The following is a 20,243-nucleotide window of genomic DNA, read 5'->3' as shown; positions in this document are numbered from 1 at the left end:
CTGCCCCTATGTACAGGAATATAACTACTATAATACTACTCCTATTTACAAGAATATAACTACTATAATACTGCTCCTATGTGTAAGAATATAACTACTATAATACTGCTCCTATGTACAAGAATATAACCACTATAATACTACCCCCTATGTACAAGAATATAACTACTATAATACTGCCCCCTGTAGGTAAGAATGACAGTTAGGTGTTATGTTGGGGATATATTATCTTCCATGTTACATGTGCTCCATATGTCGTTTTCATATATGACTATCTATTTCTTCTATGGAGGGAATCCGTCAGCAGGATCTTGACTCCTTTGCTTTCTATATGGACATGTAGGTCATAGAAAGGTGAATAAAATGACACCTTAATATCTTTGATCTGATATTTTATTCTACAGAAATCCACGTTTCTTAATATGCAAATGAGCTGTTAGTTCGGGCGGGATAGGCATCCGCATCGTCGCAGCTACAGCCACAAAATTTGGCACAGTCACACATCTGGACCCCGAGAGCGTCCTAAGCTATGTTGTGAGGTGAAATTTTAACCCCGCGCGTTCCAAGTCACCAAACAATTTTGCCCCTGTCTACATACTGGGGAAAAAGTGTCTGCATGTCAAGCCCCGCCCCTCATTATGAAGTCACAATGGTTGCCATGGCGACAATGATGTCATCAAGCCCCGCCGCTCATTATGATGTCATAATGGTTGACTATGGGATGGAGGATGTGTGATGGGTATATGGGCACGGGACTATGGGATGGTGGATATGTATGATGGGTATATGGGCACGGGACTATGGGATGGAGGATATGTATGATGGGTATATGGGCACTGGACTATGGGATGGAGGATATGTATGATGGGTATATGGGCACGGGCCTATGGGATGGAGGATATGTATGATGGGTATATGGGCACGGGCCTATGGGATGGAGGATATGTATGATGGGTATATGGGCACGGGACTATGGGATGGAGGATATGTATGGCGGGTATATGGGCACGGGACTATGGGATGGAGGATAATTATAATTTGCTATAACTAACCACAGTTAGTTAATATGCCCGGGCAGCACCGGGCTCTTCAGCTAGTTCTATATAAAGGGGCTTTAGCAGTGTGAGACATGTAATGAATGACAGTTTTCTCATATAAACCGATTATTGTTGAGATCTATGTCCTGCCCGTAGATCTTAAGAAAAACGTGGCTTTTTCGGTAATAAAACATCAGATTGAAGATATCAAGGTGTCATTTCACTCACCTTCCTACGAGCCACGTGTCCATGTAAGGCGGCCTACGAGGGCTGATCTCATTGCCAGATTCCCGCTAAAAAATAATTTTTGTTCCGGGTCCAAAAATTTTCCTGGGATACAAAAAACACAGCGTCCCTTTAAAGCAATGACTTGATGGAGCGCTGGGTCGCCATTACTATAGTTCACTGTGTGTCCATACATTCCTCAGTCTTCCAGGCGGGTTGTCAGCAGATGTTTCCATGGTCCTCTAGGTCTTTCGGTAGACCAGGGTTCTGTCAGGGATGAGGCCGCGGCCCCTCAGGACCATCTTGTCCTCATATATAAACATGGTGCCAAACGCCTGGCTGTCAAGGGGGGTCTCAATGATGCCATTAAAGGTTAAGTGGTGGATTCCGCACTGGTCCTGGAAGTATCCGCCATCGTGATCGTGTCCAGCAAAATAGGCCACCACACAGGGGTGAGACTGTAGAAGGTCTAGGACGTCCAGATAGTTCCAGGTCAGACATACCGGGTCTGTGGAGCTGGGGTGGACTGGGAGGTGGCCTGTAGAGGAGAAGACGTTTGTTATACCATGTGCATCATCAGACCAACCAGGCCACCAGACGTCAATGGGTTCATGTAACGCAACACCCTCTTGAGGCATAGACACACATGTAATGTCTCCACTGAAGGTGACCTACCTGCCACCATCACTTTTTCATTGTTTTTATCCGACTCTTCGAGAACCTCAGTAATCCAGCCGAGCTGAGAGACACTTATCCCGCCATTAAACTGGACAAAACGAGTTTCAGCAAGATCTAAAAGGCAAAAAAAAACAACAAAACTGATGGCAATGACAACACAGAAAAAATAATGAGAAGTTTTCACACCCCTGCCCATTTCTGACATTACAAAGACAAGACCCAAGAGTTGTGTTACAACCCTGTAGATGTTCCTCAGTAGTCAACGTTCCTCAGTAGGTGGTTCCTCACTAGGTGACGTTCCTCAGTAGTCGACGGTCCCCAGAAGGTGACGGTCCCCAGAAGGTGACGGTCCCCAGAAGGTGACGGTCCCCAGAAGGTGACGGTCCCCAGAAGGTGACGGTCCCCAGAAGGTGACTTTGATGCACCCAGGTGAGGTTTTAAAGGGGTAATTCAGCCTATGATAGTAATCGGTGAGGGTTGGTGATCGGTAATAACTTTTTAGACTGGAATACCCCTTTAAGGTGCTCATTCACATTAGAGCAAAGTTGGTATAACCTCTCAATTAGGCCTCTTTCACACTTCAGTTTTTTACAATCAGTCACAATCCGCCAGGTTTTGAAAAAAACGGATCCTCAATTTTCTTTTGAGGATCCGTTTTTTTTTCCCCATTGACTTCCATTAATGGCGGATTGTGACGGATTGCCGTCCGTTGCATCCGTTTTTTTTGAGGATCCGCCAAAAGTTGCTGTCCGTCACCATCCTCAAAGATTTCAAAACGGAGCTTGCAACGTTTTTTTCCTCTGGCGGATCCTTCAGACACTAATTTAACCCGAAATTCTTTCTGGGTGCCGGACAAAAAAAAAATTCTCTCTCTCTCTCTCTCTCTTCCTTTAAATTTCCTCATTTTCAGGATCCGTCTGAAAACGGATCCTGTGCCATCCGTTCACATCAGTTGAGAACGGATCCGCTTGTCTGACTTTTTGGCGGATTTGAACTGATGCAAAAAACTGAAGTGTGAAAGAGGCCTTAGGGCTAAGTCTTTGGGAGCCTCTTGACGGTCGAAAGACTGACTGGCCATGCTAAATTTCTACCCCTGATCCTTTTGTTCCTAGGGAAGATAAGACGCCCTCAGAGGTTGGTGAAATTGTGGCTGAGAGCTGAGACTACTAGCTGTGGGTCATCAGCTATTGAAGATGTATGGGCACCTTGAGGAATGCCATTTATGGTGGGTCACCTGAATGATGTTCCTCTTTGATACCTTTTGGACTGTTCTTATCATCATTCGGATTCTTCTGTCTCAAGAGCTTCAAGGACTTGACGTGCTCATCACTGGACGGATCCCTTCCAATCACACTAAAGTCATAGGAGTCAATTAAAAGGAGTCGAAACTTGGGGTAAGGACTGAAGTGATAGGCGTAAAATGAGTCCAGGGAGTCTCCACCAGTCTCAGAAAACCTTGATGTCCCAGGGAGCCTGGAGCTGTTCAGACTCGACTCCATTAAGTGCTGCCTGCTGAAGTTGTAGAACTCATGGTTCCCCCAGATATGATGGATGGGGGTCTTCAGCTTTTCAATCTCAGTCAGGACTTTTCTCAGTGACGTGTCGGAGGATTGGTGGGTGACATTGTAGCCATCGATGAGGTCCCCAAGCTGGAGGATGAACTGAGGGGTGACGGGCTCAGAGGCCCACTCTCGCATGGCTCCTTGAAGCAACGATAGACTATTCCTGTAGTGTCTCATCCTGGTCTTCACATAGTTGTACCCGTCATCTATGTCAGCGTACTGGATGTCAGCTATCACGCCAAATGTAAACAAGGGGTCCTCCATGTCTTCATTCGCAGGGTCTCAGCTCCTGAAATACAATATTCAGAGAGGCGTCAATCACTATGCAAAGAAATGGATCAATGATGACTGGACCCACTGGTGGGTGAGACCCAAAGTCATCGCAATGCACAACGGCACATGTGGAGCCTCATTATTCCCTCTAACACCCGCCAGCTGCTGGGTCCATGCCCAGTCGCACACATGTCCACCACTCTCACATGCTGGAAGTCACCACGTGTCCACCACTCTCACGTGCTAGAAGTCACGTGTCCACCACTGTCATATGCTAGAAGACACGTGTCCACCACTGTCACATGCTAGAAGTCACCACGTGTCCACCACTCTCACATGCTAGAAGTCACCACGTGTCCACCACTGTCACATGCTAGAAGTCAAAACGTGCCCACCACTGTCACATGCTAGAAGTCAAAACGTGTCCACCACTGTCACATGCTAGAAGTCACCACGTGTCCACCACTGTCACATGCTAGAAGTCACCACGTGTCCACCACTGTCACATGCTAGAAGTCACCACGTGTCCACCACTGTCACATGCTAGAAGTCACCACGTGTCCACCACTGTCACATGTTAGAAGTCACCACGTGTCCACCACTGTCACATGCTAGAAGTCACCACGTGTCCACCACTGTCACATGCTAGAAGTCACCACGTGTCCACCACTGTCACATGCTAGAAGTCACCACGTGTCCACCACTGTCACATGCTAGAAGTCACCACGTGTCCACCACTGTCACATGCTAGAAGTCACCACGTGTCCACCACTGTCACATGCTAGAATTCACGTGTCCACCACTGTCACATGCTAGAAATCACGTGTCCACCACTGTCACACGCTAGAAGTCACCACGTGTCCACCACTGTCACACGCTAGAAGTCACCACGTGTCCACCACTGTCACACGCTAGAAGTCACCACGTGTCCACCACTGTCACACGCTAGAAGTCACCACGTGTCCACCACTGTCACACGCTAGAAGTCACCACGTGACCACCACTCACACGCTAGAAGTCACCACGTGTCCACCAGTCACACGCTAGAAGTCCCCACGTGTCCACCAGTCACACACTAGAAGTCCCCACGTGTCCACCATTGTCACATGCTAGAAGTCCCCACGTGTCCACCATTGTCACATGCTAGAAGACCCTACGTCTCCACCATTGTCACATGCTAGAAGTCCCCACGTGTCTCCACCACTATCACACGCTAGAAGACCCTACGTGTCCACCATTGTCACATGCTAGAAGTCCCCACGTGTCTCCACCACTATCACACGCTAGAAGACCCTACGTGTCCACCATTGTCACGTGCTAGAAGACCCTACGTGTCCACCATTGTCACACGCTAGAAGACCCTGTCCCCACGTGTCCACCATTGTCACACGCTAGAAGTCCCCACGTGTCCACCATTGTCACATGCTAGAAGACCCAACGTGTCCACCATTGTCACACGCTAGAAGACCCTGTCCCCATGTGTCCACCATTGTCACACGCTAGAAGACCCTACGTGTCCACCACTGTCACACGCTAGAAGTCCCCACGTGTCCACCACTGTCACACGCTAGAAGACCCTACGTGTCCACCACTGTCACACGCTAGACGTCCCCACGTGTCCACCACTGTCACACGCTAGAAGACCCTACGTGTCCACCACTGTCACACGCTAGAAGACCCTACGTGTCCACCACTGTCACACGCTAGAAGTCCCCACGTGTCCACCACTGTCACACGCTAGAAGTCCCCACGTGTCCACCACTGTCACACGCTAGAAGTCCCTACGTGTCCACCATTGTCCCACGCTAGAAGTCACCACGTGTCCACCATTGTCACACGCTAGAACCCGTCCCCACCATTGTCACACGCTAGAACCCGTCCCCACGTGTCCACCACTGTCGCACGCTAGAAGTCACGTGTCCACCATTGTCACACGCTAAAAGTCACCACGTGTCCACCACTGTCACACGCTAGAAGTCACCACGTGTCTCCACCACTGTCACACTCTAGAAGTCACCACGTGTCTCCACCACTGTCACACTCTAGAACACCCCACGTGTCCACCACTGTCACATGCTAGAAGACCACACGTGTCCACCAGTGTCACACGCTAGAAAACCCCGTCCCCACCACTGTCACATGCTAGAAGACCACACGTGTCCACCAGTGTCACACGCTAGAAGACCCCACGTGTCCACCATTGTCACACGCTAGAAGACCCCACGTGTCCACCACTGTCACACGCTAGAAGACCCCACGTGTCCACCACTGTCACACGCTAGAAGACCCCACGTGTCCACCATTGTCACACGCTAGAAGACTCCAAGTGTCCACCATTGTCACACGCTAGAAGTCACCATGTGTCCACCACTGTCACACGCTAGAAGACCCCACGTGTCCACCACTGTCACATGCTAGAAGACCCCACGTGTCCACCACTGTCACACACTAGAAGACCCCACGTGTCTACCACTGTCACACGCTAGAAGTCCCCACGTGTCCACCACTGTCACACGCTAGAAGACCCCACGTGTCCACCATTGTCACACGCTAGAAGACCCCGTCCCCACGTGTCCACCACTGTCACACGCTAGAAGACCCCGTCCCCACGTGTCCACCACTGTCACACGCTAGAAGACCCCACGTGTCCACCACTGTCACACGCTAGAAGTCACGTGTCCACCATTGTCACACGCTAAAAGTCACCACGTGTCCACCACTGTCACACGCTAGAAGTCACCACGTGTCTCCACCACTGTCACACTCTAGAAGTCACCACGTGTCTCCACCACTGTCACACTCTAGAACACCCCACGTGTCCACCACTGTCACATGCTAGAAGACCACACGTGTCCACCAGTGTCACACACTAGAAAACCCCGTCCCCACCACTGTCACATGCTAGAAGACCCTACGTGTCCACCACTGTCACACGCTAGAAGACCCCACGTGTCCACCATTGTCACACGCTAGAAGACCCCACGTGTCCACCACTGTCACACGCTAGAAGACCCCACGTGTCCACCACTGTCACACGCTAGAAGACCCCACGTGTCCACCATTGTCACACGCTAGAAGACCCCACGTGTCCACCACTGTCACACGCTAGAAGACTCCAAGTGTCCACCATTGTCACACGCTAGAAGTCACCATGTGTCCACCACTGTCACACGCTAGAAGACCCCACGTGTCCACCACTGTCACATGCTAGAAAACCCCACGTGTCCACCACTGTCACACACTAGAAGACCCCACGTGTCTACCACTGTCACACGCTAGAAGTCCCCACGTGTCCACCACTGTCACACGCTAGAAGACCCCACGTGTCCACCATTGTCACACGCTAGAAGACCCCGTCCCCACGTGTCCACCACTGTCACACGCTAGAAGACCCCACGTGTTCACCAGTGTCACACGCTAGAAGACCCCGTCCCCACGTGTCCACCACTGTCACACGCTAGAAGACCCCACGTGTCCACCACTGTCACACGCTAGAAGTCACGTGTCTCCACCACTGTCACACGCTAGAACACCCCACGTGTCCACAACTGTCACATGCTAGAAGACCCCACGTGTCCACCACTGTCACACGCTAGAAGTCCCCACGTGTCCACCACTGTCACACGCTAGAAGACCCCACATGTCCACCACTGTTACACGCTAGAAGTCACCACGTGTCCACCACAGTCACACGCTAGAAGTCCCCACGTGTCCACCACTGTCACACGCTAGAAGACCCCACGTGTCCACCATTGTCACATGCTAGAAGACCCCACGTGTCCACCATTGTCACACGCTAGAAGACCCCACGTGTCCACTACTGTCACACGCTAGAAGACCCCACGTGTCCACCACTGTCACACGCTAGAAGTCACGTGTCCACCATTGTCACACGCTAGAAGTCACGTGTCCACCACTGTCACACGCTAGAAGTCACGTGTCCACCACTGTCACACGCTAGAAGACCCCACGTGTCCACCACTGTCACATGCTAGAAGACCCCACGTGTCCACCACTGTCACACGCTAGAAGACCCCACATGTCCACCACTGTCACACTCTAGAAGACCCCACGTGTCCACCACTGTTACACGCTAGAAGACCCCACGTGTCCACCACTGTCACACGCTAGAAGACCCCACGTGTCCACCACTGTCACACGCTAGAAGACCCCACGTGTCCACCACTGTCACACGCTAGAAGACCCCACGTGTCCACCACTGTCACACGCTAGAAGACCCCAAGTGTCCACCACTGTCACACGCTAGAAGACCCCACGTGTCCACCACTGTCACACGCTAGAAGACCCCACGTGTCCACCACTGTCACACGCTAGAAGACCCCACGTGTCCACCACTGTCACACGCTAGAAGACCCCAAGTGTCCACCACTGTCACACGCTAGAAGTCACCACGTGTCCACCACTGTCACACGCTAGAAGACCCTACGTGTCCACCATTGTCACATGCTAGAAGACCCCACGTGTCCACCACTGTCACACGCTAGAAGACCCCACGTGTCCACCACTGTCACACGCTAGAAGACCCCACGTGTCCACCACTGTCACACGCTAGAAGACCCCACGTGTCCACCATTGTCACACGCTAGAAGACCCCACGTGTCCACCATTGTCACACGCTAGAAGACCCCACGTGTCCACCATTGTCACACGCTAGAAGACCCCACATGTCCACCACTGTCACACGCTAGAATACCCCATGTGTCCACCACTGTCACACGCTAGAATACCCAATGTGTCCACCACTGTCACACTCTAGAAGACCCCACGTGTCCACCACTGTCACACGCTAGAAGACCCGTGTCCACCATTGTCACACGCTAGAAGACCCCACGTGTCCACCATTGTCACACGCTAGAAGACCCCACGTGTCCACCACTGTCACACGCTAGAATACCCCATGTGTCCACCACTGTCACACGCTAGAAGTCACCACGTGTCCACCACTGTCACACGCTAGAAGACCCCACGTGTCCACCACTGTCACACGCTAGAAGACCCCACGTGTCCACCATTGTCACACGCTAGAAGACCCCACGTGTCCACCACTGTCACACGCTAGAAGACCCCACGTGTCCACCATTGTCACACGCTAGAAGACCCCACGTGTCCACCACTGTCACACGCTAGAATACCCCACGTGTCCACCATTGTCACATGCTAGAAGACCCCACGTGTCCACCACTGTCACACGCTAGAATACCCCACGTGTCCACCATTGTCACACGCTAGAAGACCCCACGTGTCCACCACTGTCACACGCTAGAAGACCCCACGTGTCCACCATTGTCACACGCTAGAAGACCCCACGTGTCCACCACTGTCACACGCTAGAATACCCCACGTGTCCACCATTGTCACAAGCTAGAAGACCCCACGTGTCCACCACTGTCACACGCTAGAAGACCCCACGTGTCCACCATTGTCACACGCTAGAAGACCCCACGTGTCCACCACTGTCACACGCTAGAAGACCCCACGTGTCCACCACTGTCACACGCTAGAAGACCCCACGTGTCCACCATTGTCACACGCTAGAAGACCCCACGTGTCCACCACTGTCACACGCTAGAAGACCCCACGTGTCCACCATTGTCACACGCTAGAAGACCCCACGTGTCCACCATTGTCACACGCTAGAAGACCCCACAAGTACATATAGACCAGGGAGCCCCACATCACACCCGGGACCCTCCAGCCTGACCCAAATGGGTTCTGGGCCTCAGAACTGGGCAGAGAGGTGATTTTCACAGATTTGCATAAGAGCTGAGGACTAAGAAACCGACTTCTGCCTCATACCGCTCCCTCACACCCTCCTCTGACCCCGGCCATTACAACGATCCTTCTTCCTAGGCCTCTGTTCCTAGGTGAGGCGTCTCTGTCACTATGACCCCCTAATGCTGGAGTCACCCTGACTACACCCTCCTGGTGACCGCAGAACTCCCCACAAGGCGGCAGGGAGCTCCGCACCACCCGGCCTCGTGTACTCCTCCCCCCAAATAACGCGGTGCTCCTCGGAGCCTGTGCATACCGAGAGGAGGGGTGCAGCACCGCAGGGGTTAATCCTGCCCTTACCCGGCGCTGCGGGCAAACGCTTCCTGTCACAGCCCGCCCCGCCCACATGGAGACTCCACCCACCATCTAATCCTACGATCCATCGCACACAGCAGACCCCGCCCACACAAGAGACACCTCTCCCGCACACACGTGACACCACGCCCTCATGAGAGGGAACCGCCATACCCGCCACAGCCGCCAGAGGACGCCAAGATCACAGTTCTGCATCTCCACAGGCAAAATCTGTCACTTTGCGCTGTGAGCTGCTGCTCTCTGTTATCAGCCGCCCGCCCGCCCGCCCGCACTCAGCCCCTGGCATCCCGGCAATGAATAGCAGGAACACGCCGTGACGGAAACAGTCAGAGAAGGGTTAAACAGAGGGCGGAGCTTCCGCAACATCAGGAGGAGTCACATGAGCCACACACAGAGGACGAGAGAGACCAGAGGAATATGGAGACAGCAAGGCCCACAGCCCGGGACCAGCAGCCACTGTGGAGGCTCTGCAATGTCCTCATGGCGGCATTCCTCACCATGGCGGCCTATGTGCAGGTAACCCTGTGTGTGCCGGAGAGGGTCAGAGGGGGATATATGGGGGAAGGAGCAGGGTGACAGCAGCACAGAGTATTTCAGGAGAGCAGTGTGCTGGTCTATGGGGGTCACAGAGGGAGATATATGGTGGAGGAGCAAGGTGACAGCAGCACAGAGTATTTCAGGAGAGCAGTGTGCTGGTCTATGGGAGTCACAGAGAGAGATATATGGTGGAGGAGCAGGGTGACAGCAGAACAGAGTATTTCAGGAGAGCAGTGTGCTGGTCTATGGGGGTCACAGAGGGAGATATATGGTGGAGGAGCAGGGTGACAGCAGCACAGAGTATTTCAGGAGAGCAGTGTGCTGGTCTATGGGGGGTCACAGAGGGAGATATATGGTGGAGGAGCAGGGTGACAGCAGCACAGAGTATTTCAGGAGAGCAGTGTGCTGGTCTATGGGGGGTCACAGAGAGAGATATATGGTGGAGGAGCAGGGTGACAGCAGCACAGAGTATTTCAGGAGAGCAGTGTGCTGGTCTATGGGGGGTCACAGAGGGAGATATATGGTGGAGGAGCAGGGTGACAGCAGCACAGAGTATTTCAGGAGAGCAGTGTGCTGGTCTATGGGGGTCATAGAGGGAGATATATGGTGGAGGAGCAGGGTGACAGCAGCACAGAGTATTTCAGGAGAGCAGTGTGCTGGTCTATGGGGGGCACAGAGGGAGATGTATGGGGGAGGAGCAGGGTGACAGCAGCACAGAGTATTTCAGGAGAGCAGTGTGCTGGTCTATGGGGGGTCACAGAGAGAGATATATGGTGGAGGAGCAGGGTGACTGCAGCACAGAGTATTTCAGGAGAGCAGTGTGCTGGTCTATGGGGGTCATAGAGGGAGATATATGGTGGAGGAGCAGGGTGACAGCAGCACAGAGTATTTCAGGAGAGCAGTGTGCTGGTCTATGGGGGGTCACAGAGAGAGATATATGGTGGAGGAGCAGGGTGACAGCAGCACAGAGTATTTCAGGAGAGCAGTGTGCTGGTCTATGGGGGGCACAGAGGGAGATGTATGGGGGAGGAGCAGGGTGACAGCAGCACAGAGTATTTCAGGAGAGCAGTGTGCTGGTCTATGGGGGGTCACAGAGAGAGATATATGGTGGAGGAGCAGGGTGACAGCAGCACAGAGTATTTCAGGAGAGCAGTGTGCTGGTCTATGGGGGGCACAGAGGGAGATGTATGGGGGAGGAGCAGGGTGACAGCAGCACAGAGTATTTCAGGAGAGCAGTGTGCTGGTCTATGGGGGGTCACAGAGAGAGATATATGGTGGAGGAGCAGGGTGACAGCAGCACAGAGTATTTCAGGAGAGCAGTGTGCTGGTCTATGGGGGTCATAGAGGGAGATATATGGTGGAGGAGCAGGGTGACAGCAGCACAGAGTATTTCAGGAGAGCAGTGCGCTGGTCTATGGGGGGCACAGAGGGAGATGTATGGGGGAGGAGCAGGGTGACAGCAGCACAGAGTATTTCAGGAGAGCAGTGTACTGGTCTATGGGGGGTCACAGAGGGAGATATATGGGGGAGGAGCAGGGTGACAGCAGCACAGAGTATTTCAGGAGAGCAGTGTACTGGTCTATGGGGGGTCACAGAGGGAGATATATGGTGGAGGATCAGGGTGACAGCAGCACAGAGTATTTCAGGAGAACAGTGTGCTGGTCTATGGGGGGTCACAGAGGGAGATATATGGTGGAGGAGCAGGGTGACCAGGGTGACTGCAGCACAGAGTATTTCAGGAGAGCAGTGTGCTGGTCTATGGGGGTTACAGAGGGAGCTATATGGAGGAAGGAGCAGGGTGACAGCAGCACAGAGTATTTCAGGAGAGCAGTGTGCTGGTCTATGGGGGTCACAGAGGGAGATATATGGTGGAGGAGCAGGGTGACAGCAGCACAGAGTATTTCAGGAGAGCAGTGTGCTGGTCTATGGGGGGTCACAGAGGGAGATATATGGGGGAAGGAGCAGGGTGACTGCAGCACAGAGTATTTCAGGAGAGCAGTGTGCTGGTCTATGGGAGGGTCACAGAGAGATATATGGTGGAGGAGCAGGGTGACAGCAGCACAGAGTATTTCAGGAGAGCAGTGTGCTGGTCTATGGGGGGTCACAGAGGGAGATATATGGGGGAAGGAGCAGGGTGACTGCAGCACAGAGTACTTCAGGAGAGCAGTGTGCTGGTCTATGGGGGTCATAGAGGGAGATATATGGTGGAGGAGCAGGGTGACAGCAGCACAGAGTATTTCAGGAGAGCAGTGTGCTGGTCTATGGGGGGTCACAGAGGGAGATATATGGTGGAGGAGCAGGGTGACAGCAGCACAGAGTATTTCAGGAGAGCAGTGTGCTGGTCTATGGGGAGTCACAGAGGGAGATATATGGTGGAGGAGCAGGGTGACAGCAGCACAGAGTATTTCAGGAGAGCAGTGTGCTGGTCTATAGGGGGGGTCACAGAGGGAGATATATGGTGGAGGAGCAGGGTGACAGCAGCACAGAGTATTGCAGGAGAGCAGTGTGCTGGTCTATGGGGGGTCACAGAGGGAGATATATGGTGGAGGAGCAAGGTGACAGCAGCACAGAGTATTTCAGGAGAGCAGTGTGCTGGTCTATGAGGGTCACAGAGGGAGATATATGGTGGATGGAGCACAGAGTATTTCAGGAGAGCAGTGTGCTGGTCTATGGAGGGTCACAGAGGGAGATATATGGTGGAGGGAGCAGGGTGACAGCAGCACAGAGTATTTCAGGAGAGCAGTGTGCTGGTCTATGGGGGGGTCACAGAGGGAGATATATGGGGAAGGAGCAGGGTGACAGCAGCACAGAGTATTTCAGGAGAGCAGTGTGCTGGTCTATGGGGGTCACAGAGGGAGATATATGGTGGAGGAGCAGGGTGACAGCAGCACAGAGTATTTCAGGAGAGCAGTGTGCTGGTCTATGGGGGGAACAGAGGGAGATATATGGTGGAGGAGCAAGGTGACAGCAGCACAGAGTATTTCAGGAGAGCAGTGTGCTGGTCTATGGGGGGTCACAGAGGGAGATATATGGTGGAGGAGCAGGGTGACAGCAGCACTGAGTATTTCAGGAGAGCAGTGTGCTGGTCTATGGGGGTCACAGAGGGAGATATATGGTGGAGGAGCAGGGTGACAGCAGCACAGAGTACTTCAGGAGAGCAGTGTGCTGGTCTATGGGGGGTCACAGAGGGAGATATATGGGGGAGGAGCAGGGTGACAGCAGCACAGAGTATTTCAGGAGAGCAGTGTGCTGGTCTATGGGGTCACAGAGGGAGATATAGTGTGGAGGAGCAGGGTGACGGCAGCACAGAGTATTTCAGGAGAGCAGTGTGCTGGTCTATGGGGGGTCACAGAGGGAGATATATGGTGGAGGAGCAGGGTGACAGCAGCACAGAGTATTTCAGGAGAGCAGTGTGCTGGTCTATGGAGGGTCACAGAGGGAGATATATGGTGGAGGGAGCAGGGTGACAGCAGCACAGAGTATTTCAGGAGAGCAGTGTGCTGGTCTATGGGGGGGTCACAGAGGGAGATATATGGGGAAGGAGCAGTGTGACAGCAGCACAGAGTATTTCAGGAGAGCAGTGTGCTGGTCTATGGGGGTCACAGAGGGAGATATATGGTGGAGGAGCAAGGTGACAGCAGCACAGAGTATTTCAGGAGAGCAGTGTGCTGGTCTATGGGGGTCACAGAGGGAGATATATTGTGGAGGAGCAGGGTGACAGCAGCACAGAGTATTTCAGGAGAGCAGTGTGCTGGTCTATGGGGGCACAGAGAGAGATATATGGAGGAAGGAGCAGGGTGACAGCAGCACAGAGTATTTCAGGAGAGCAGTGTGCTGGTCTATGGAGGGTCACAGAGGGAGATATATGGTGGAGGGAGCAGGGTGACAGCAGCACAGAGTATTTCAGGAGAGCAGTGTGCTGGTCTATGGGGGTCACAGAGGGAGATATATGGTGGAGGAGCAGGGTGACAGCAGCACAGAGTATTTCAGGTGAGCAGTGTGCTGGTCTATGGGGGGCACAGAGGGAGATATATGGTGGAGGAGCAGGGTGACAGCAGCACTGAGTATTTCAGGAGAGCAGTGTGCTGGTCTATGGGGGTCACAGAGGGAGATATAGTGTGGAGGAGCAGGGTGACAGCAGCACAGAGTATTTCAGGAGAGCAGTGTGCTGGTCTATGGGGGGTCACAGAGGGAGATATATGGTGGAGGAGCAGGGTGACAGCAGCACAGAGTATTTCAGGAGAGCAGTGTGCTGGTCTATGGAGGGTCACAGAGGGAGATATATGGGGAAGGAGCAGGGTGACAGCAGCACAGAGTATTTCAGGAGAGCAGTGTGCTGGTCTATGGGGGTCACAGAGGGAGATATATGGTGGAGGAGCAGGGTGACAGCAGCACAGAGTATTTCAGGAGAGCAGTGTGCTGGTCTATGGGGGGCACAGAGGGAGATATATGGTGGAGGAGCAAGGTGACAGCAGCACAGAGTATTTCAGGAGAGCAGTGTGCTGGTCTATGGGGGGCACAGAGGGAGATATATGGTGGAGGAGCAGGGTGACAGCAGCACTGAGTATTTCAGGAGAGCAGTGTGCTGGTCTATGGGGGTCACAGAGGGAGATATATGGTGGAGGAGCAGGGTGACAGCAGCACAGAGTACTTCAGGAGAGCAGTGTGCTGGTCTATGGGGGGTCACAGAGGGAGATATATGGGGAGGAGCAGGGTGACAGCAGCACAGAGTATTTCAGGAGAGCAGTGTGCTGGTCTATGGGGGTCACAGAGGGAGATATATGGGGGAGGAGCAGGGTGACAGCAGCACAGAGTATTTCAGGAGAGCAGTGTGCTGGTCTATGGGGGTCACAGAGGGAGATATATGGTGGAGGAGCAGGTTGACAGCAGCACAGAGTATTTCAGGAGAGCAGTGTGCTGGTCTATGGGGGGCACAGAGAGAGATATATGGAGGAAGGAGCAGGGTGACAGCAGCACAGAGTGTTTATGCAGTGCTGATGAGGATATAATGGTGTTGGCAGTTTTTTTCACATTTTTCTTCTGTGTTTTACAGATCAATGATCCGGACGCTGAGATCTGGATTGTGAGTAGCTGAGCACAGTGTGATCCTGTACAGGAGCGGGGATCCCAGACACCATTATGCCAGTGTCCTCGCAGCACCTCGTAGCGGAAAGGGTTAATTTTTGCCCTCTGCAGTAGGGAAGAGAGAGAGGAGTCAGGAAGAGAGGAGGATGGGGGGTGGGGAGGAAGGAAACTCCTCTGCTGCTGGACTTCTGTAGAGAGAAAACAAAAGCAGTGTCCATGGGTACAGGGTGTCAGGAGAGGTGTACGGGCACTATGGCCGCTCTCTCTCTCCTCTGTGAGGTGTACGGGCACTATGGCCGCTCTCTCTCCTCTGTGAGGTGTACGGGCACTATGGCCGCTCTCTCTCTCCTCTGTGAGGTGTACGGGCACTATGGCCGCTCTCTCTCCTCTGTGAGGTGTACGGGCACTATGGCCGCTCTCTCTCTCCTCTGTGAGGTGTACGGACACTATGGCTATGGGATAAGATTAGGGATTTTTGTCCCTTATTAATGTTGAGCCCCTGCCCGATGTCCTGCGAGGTCGGCTTCTCTGGGGTCTCACATGGCCGGGCGCCATCTTGTGTATGTGGCGAGTATTCTGGGGCCTGACGACCCCGCACTTCTCGTCGCTCCCCTATAAGTGTAGGCATGGGAGGCATCTCACCCTGTCCTGCCTCGTACATGGCGGCCATATTGGGTCACCCAGCTTTCCCAGTGGCTGAGGATCTCTTATCGTATTTTCGGGGTGTGGTCCCCATTATTTGTCGTCTGCAGGTCATCTATGTGATCCCCGCCGCCCTGATATTCCTCCTCAGCATCAATCCAGACATAGCGGGTGAGTGCTCGGGATAAGCCGTGTCCTGGGTCACCGCAGGCTCCGCAATCCTATACCTCACCGGCGTCCATTATGTTCCGCCACATAGGTCACGTGATCTGGAGGACAATGTCCGCGCTCCACGGTGCCGTCTGCGTGATCGGAGCTTCTTATCTGCTGCTGTCTGGTAATATAAGAAACATCTTACACCAGGAGGAGGGGAGGTGAGAAAACACGGGGAGATGGCGGCACCGTCCCATCGATGAGGAAGGCAACAATGACTTTTCACAATATGTCTCCTAGGGAACTGTCAGGATTAGTGATCATCGCAGTGTGGATGCTCCTCTGTAAGGATTCTGCCAGGTACAGCGGCACAACCGTCAGTCCTCAGTGTATATAGCTGTATATCACTACTGTAATATGTAATACTACCACTATGTGCAAGAATATAACCACCATAATATGTAATACTACCACTATGTACCAGAATATAACTACTATCATATGTAATGCCACTAATAAGTGCAAGAATATCCCTACCATAATACTGCCCCCTATGTACAAGAATATAACTACTATAATACTGCTCCCTATATACAGGAATATAACTACTATAATACTGCCCCTATGTACAGGAATATAACTACTATAATACTGCTCCTATGTACAAGAATATAACTACTATAATACTGCCCCCTATGTACAAGAATATAACTACTATAATACTGCCCCCTATGTACAAGAATATAACTACTATAATACTGCCCCCTATGTACAAGAATATAACTACTATAATACTGCTTCCTATGTACAAGAATATAACTACTATAATACTGCTCTTATGTACAAGAATATAACTACTATAATACTGCTCTTATGTACAAGAATATAACTACTATAATACTGCTCTTATGTACAAGAATATAACTACTATAATACTGCTCCCTATGTACAAGAATATAACTACTATAATACTGCCCTATGTACAAGAATATAACTACTATAATACTGCTCCCATGTACAAGAATATAACTACTATAATACTGTCCCCTATGTACAAGAATATAACTACTATAATACTGCTCCCATGTACAAGAATATAACTACTATAATACTGCCCTATGTACAAGAATATAACTACTATAATACTGCTCCCATGTACAAGAATATAACTACTATAATACTGCCTCCTGTGTGTAATATTTGTGCTGTTTTGCAGAGCCGCAGTTGGCGGGGTGAGGTTATTTGTGGCCGTCTCGGTCTCCGTTCTTCCGCTCTTGGTTTGGATCTACATCTACGTTGACAAGGAGATGAGGACATCTTGGCCCCAGCACTGTAGAACGGCCATATGAGACGAGGAGTGGCGGTTCTCTTGCACGTGATGATAGAACGAGTCTGATCATTGAGTCTGCGGTGACCATGTGGCCATTTGTGAGTCCTGATTTCTGACCTTCCGCCATTAGACTCTTGTGATGAGGATATTTTGGGGCCGGCTCCCACCCATCAGTACATTTCGGGGACCATGCAGCGGTTTATGGTGGTGTTTTGCAGCATTTTGCATGATTCCAGCAGGGAGTGCCGGTTGGTCTACAAGGAGACGAGGAGGAGATATGGGTTTATTGCTGTTTTGTCCATTTCTTGAAGTAGCGCTGACCATGAACCTGAGTAAAGAAATAAAGAACAGACCGGACATAGAGACTCGTTTTTCTCTCTCTTGCTCCTGTTTTGTCCCTGCTCCTCTCTGGAGGCCACCATGTTTTCTCCACCCTCTAAATCCTTGTGACAGTAGTGATAGTACCGGCAGTAGCATGCACACAGTACCAGCAGTAGCGCGCCCGCACAGTACCGGCAGTAGCATGCACACAGTACCAGCAGTAGCGCGCCCGCACAGTACCGGCAGTAGCATGCACACAGTACCAGCAGTAGTGCGCCCGCACAGTACTGGCAGTAGCATACACAGTACCAGCAGTAGTGCGCCCACACAGTACTGGCAGTAGCGTGCCCACACAGTACCGGCAGTAGCACGCACACAATACCGGCCATAGTACCGGCAGTAGCGCGCCCACACAGTACCGGCAGTAGCGCGCCCACACAGTACCGGCAGTAGCGTGCCCACACAGTACCGGCAGTAGCGTGCCCACACAGTACCGGCAGTAGCGCGCCCTCACAGTACCGGCAGTAGCGCGCCCACACAGTACCGGCAGTAGCGCGCCCACACAGTACCGGCCATAGTACCAGCAGTAGTGCGCCCACACAGTACTGGCAGTAAGCACGCACACAGTATCGGCAGTAGCGCGCCCACACAGTATGGGCCATAGCATCAGCAGCAGAGCCAATATGGAGACATTGTTTCTTCTTCTTTCTCGTCTTCTTGGTACCTTTCATCCATTATGGCCGGAATCTGTAGAATTTCAGGATGCCTCATGTGAAGCCGTCTAACCTACTTTGTACAGAGTTCCCGTTTCTTTTCCGCCTCTTACTCGACCTTGTCTCTAATATTTCCCAGAGCTGAAGATAGAAGGTAAGTGAGTTTCAGGTTAAGAGTTCACAACAAATGACCTCCACAATATACCGCGCCCATATAGCGATGTACACTCTGCAACATGGATGACTCCAAAACAAATTCCCTCCATGTCTCCCCTAAGATCGGAGGCAGCAGCTTATAATAAGACTATACAAAGAGAAGATGACTACCTCTTTGTTATTGAGCAAAACATCGAACACCAAAGGCCATCATTAATATTACCGCTATATGAGGACCACATATCACCACCACATGGTGGCCAAGATAACCAACAAGGACCATATGGTGATGGATACACAAAGGTTCTGGGGTAACATCTTCTCTGGTTGTAGCTGGTCACTTTCCATCTCCTCCATCTGGCCCAGACCACCATGAACACACAGACCTCATCTACACCTCAATTTTCCAGCAACCACCCCCACTCTCTACAGACTCCTCACCCATAGTGCCCCACATAGTAATAGTGGCCAAGAAACTAATGTAGGGCCACATGTTGTCCTCACCCAGTAGGTGCCACTTTTAGTCCCTAAATAAACTATAGGCCCAGCTCTCAGTGTGGCTTTGACATACGAGCATAGATGGTGGAGTCGGTGGCTCTCTGCTCCACCATAGTCTTCAACGAGTATGTGCAGAGTCTTGTTCTCCGGACGCCCTTGAAGTGACACCAATATCTGGAAACAATATTGAGTCATTGACCGCAGTGCCTCCGACGACACTTTTATGAGTTTATTCCAAGCTTCGTCGATTTCCACCTCGAACTCCAAAGTTCAGGAGGTGCCAACAGCTTTCCTCTGTCTTTACAGTTTCTTTGGTGTGGCCTCCTTGGTGTGACTGGCTTCCTTGGTGTGGCTTCCTATGTGTGACTTCCTTGGTGTAGCTTCCTTGATATGACTTTCTTGGTGTGGCTTCCTTTGTGTGGCTTCCTTGATATGACTTGCTGGTGTAACTTCATTGGTGTAGCATTCTTGTTGTGACTTCCTTGGTGTGGCTTCCTTGATATGACTTCCTTGGTGTAACTTCATCGGTGTAGCATTCTTGTTGTGACTTCCTTGGTGTGGCTTCCTTGATATGACTTCTTTGGTGTGACTTCAGTGTAGCATTCTTGTTGTGACTTCCTTGGTGTGGCCTCCTTGGTGTGACTTCCTTCGTGTGGCTTCGTTGGCATGACTTCCTTGATGTGGCTTCGTTGGTGTGGCTTCCTTGTGACTTCCTTGACGTGGCTTCCCTGTTGTGGCTTCCTTGATATGACTTCCTTGATATGACTTCCTTGGTGTAACTTCATCGGTGTGGCTTCCTTGATATGACTTCCTTGGTGTAACTTCATCGGTGTAGCATTCTTGTTGTGACTTCCTTGGTGTGGCTTCCTTGATATGACTTCTTTGGTGTGACTTCAGTGTAGCATTCTTGTTGTGACTTCCTTGG

At 51.8% G+C, this 20,243-nt stretch overlaps 2 protein-coding genes across 4 annotated transcripts; one reads left to right on the top strand and one right to left on the bottom strand.

The window, feature by feature from the left end:
* Window positions 1–207: 207 nt before the first annotated feature.
* On the bottom strand, window positions 208–9,918 carry LOC141094028 (manganese-dependent ADP-ribose/CDP-alcohol diphosphatase-like). Of its 3 annotated transcripts, none has more exons than XM_073579725.1 (4): window positions 9,825–9,918; window positions 3,175–3,791; window positions 1,938–2,054; window positions 208–1,800 (listed from the first exon to the last, which is right to left on the bottom strand). In XM_073579725.1, the coding sequence occupies exons 2-4, from the start codon at window positions 3,764–3,766 to the stop codon at window positions 1,505–1,507; spliced, it is 1,005 nt and encodes a 334-aa protein (XP_073435826.1). In that variant the 5' UTR covers window positions 3,767–3,791; window positions 9,825–9,918; the 3' UTR covers window positions 208–1,504. The 3 variants fall into 3 exon arrangements, with proteins under 3 accessions (XP_073435826.1, XP_073435828.1, XP_073435827.1); XM_073579727.1 differs by having other exon boundaries at window positions 3,199–3,791; XM_073579726.1 differs by having other exon boundaries at window positions 9,869–9,912.
* Window positions 9,919–10,000: 82 nt separating this feature from the next.
* TMEM220 (transmembrane protein 220) lies at window positions 10,001–17,987 on the top strand. Its single transcript, XM_073579728.1, has 6 exons — window positions 10,001–10,399; window positions 15,474–15,503; window positions 16,258–16,318; window positions 16,407–16,521; window positions 16,601–16,660; window positions 17,517–17,987. The coding sequence occupies exons 1-6, from the start codon at window positions 10,301–10,303 to the stop codon at window positions 17,647–17,649; spliced, it is 498 nt and encodes a 165-aa protein (XP_073435829.1). The 5' UTR covers window positions 10,001–10,300; the 3' UTR covers window positions 17,650–17,987.
* The last annotated feature ends 2,256 nt before the right edge of the window (window positions 17,988–20,243 follow it).

The sequence above is a fragment of the Dendrobates tinctorius genome, unplaced genomic scaffold, assembly GCF_039654945.1.
Source record: "Dendrobates tinctorius isolate UK_male_01 unplaced genomic scaffold, ASM3965494v1 ptg000063l, whole genome shotgun sequence".
Classification (NCBI taxonomy): domain Eukaryota; kingdom Metazoa; phylum Chordata; class Amphibia; order Anura; family Dendrobatidae; genus Dendrobates; species Dendrobates tinctorius.
Note: the sequence above shows the minus strand (reverse complement) of the source record. Positions and strands in the feature narration are given on the sequence as shown.

Bases quoted from the DNA above. Each gene is read 5' to 3' on its own strand.
- TMEM220 (XM_073579728.1), top strand. From the start codon at position 10,301: ATGGAGACAGCAAGGCCCACAGCCCGGGACCAGCAGCCACTGTGGAGG. The intron at 10,400-15,473 runs GTAACCCTGTGT...TGTGTTTTACAG, and splicing joins CCATGGCGGCCTATGTGCAG to ATCAATGATCCGGACGCTGA. The intron at 16,319-16,406 runs GTGAGTGCTCGG...TCCGCCACATAG, and splicing joins CATCAATCCAGACATAGCGG to GTCACGTGATCTGGAGGACA.
- LOC141094028 (XM_073579725.1), bottom strand. From the start codon at position 3,766: ATGGAGGACCCCTTGTTTACATTTGGCGTGATAGCTGACATCCAGTAC. The intron at 2,055-3,174 runs GTGACCCACCAT...TTTGCCTTTTAG, and splicing joins CAAAGAGGAACATCATTCAG to ATCTTGCTGAAACTCGTTTT. The intron at 1,801-1,937 runs GTAGGTCACCTT...TCTCCTCTACAG, and splicing joins TGAAAAAGTGATGGTGGCAG to GCCACCTCCCAGTCCACCCC.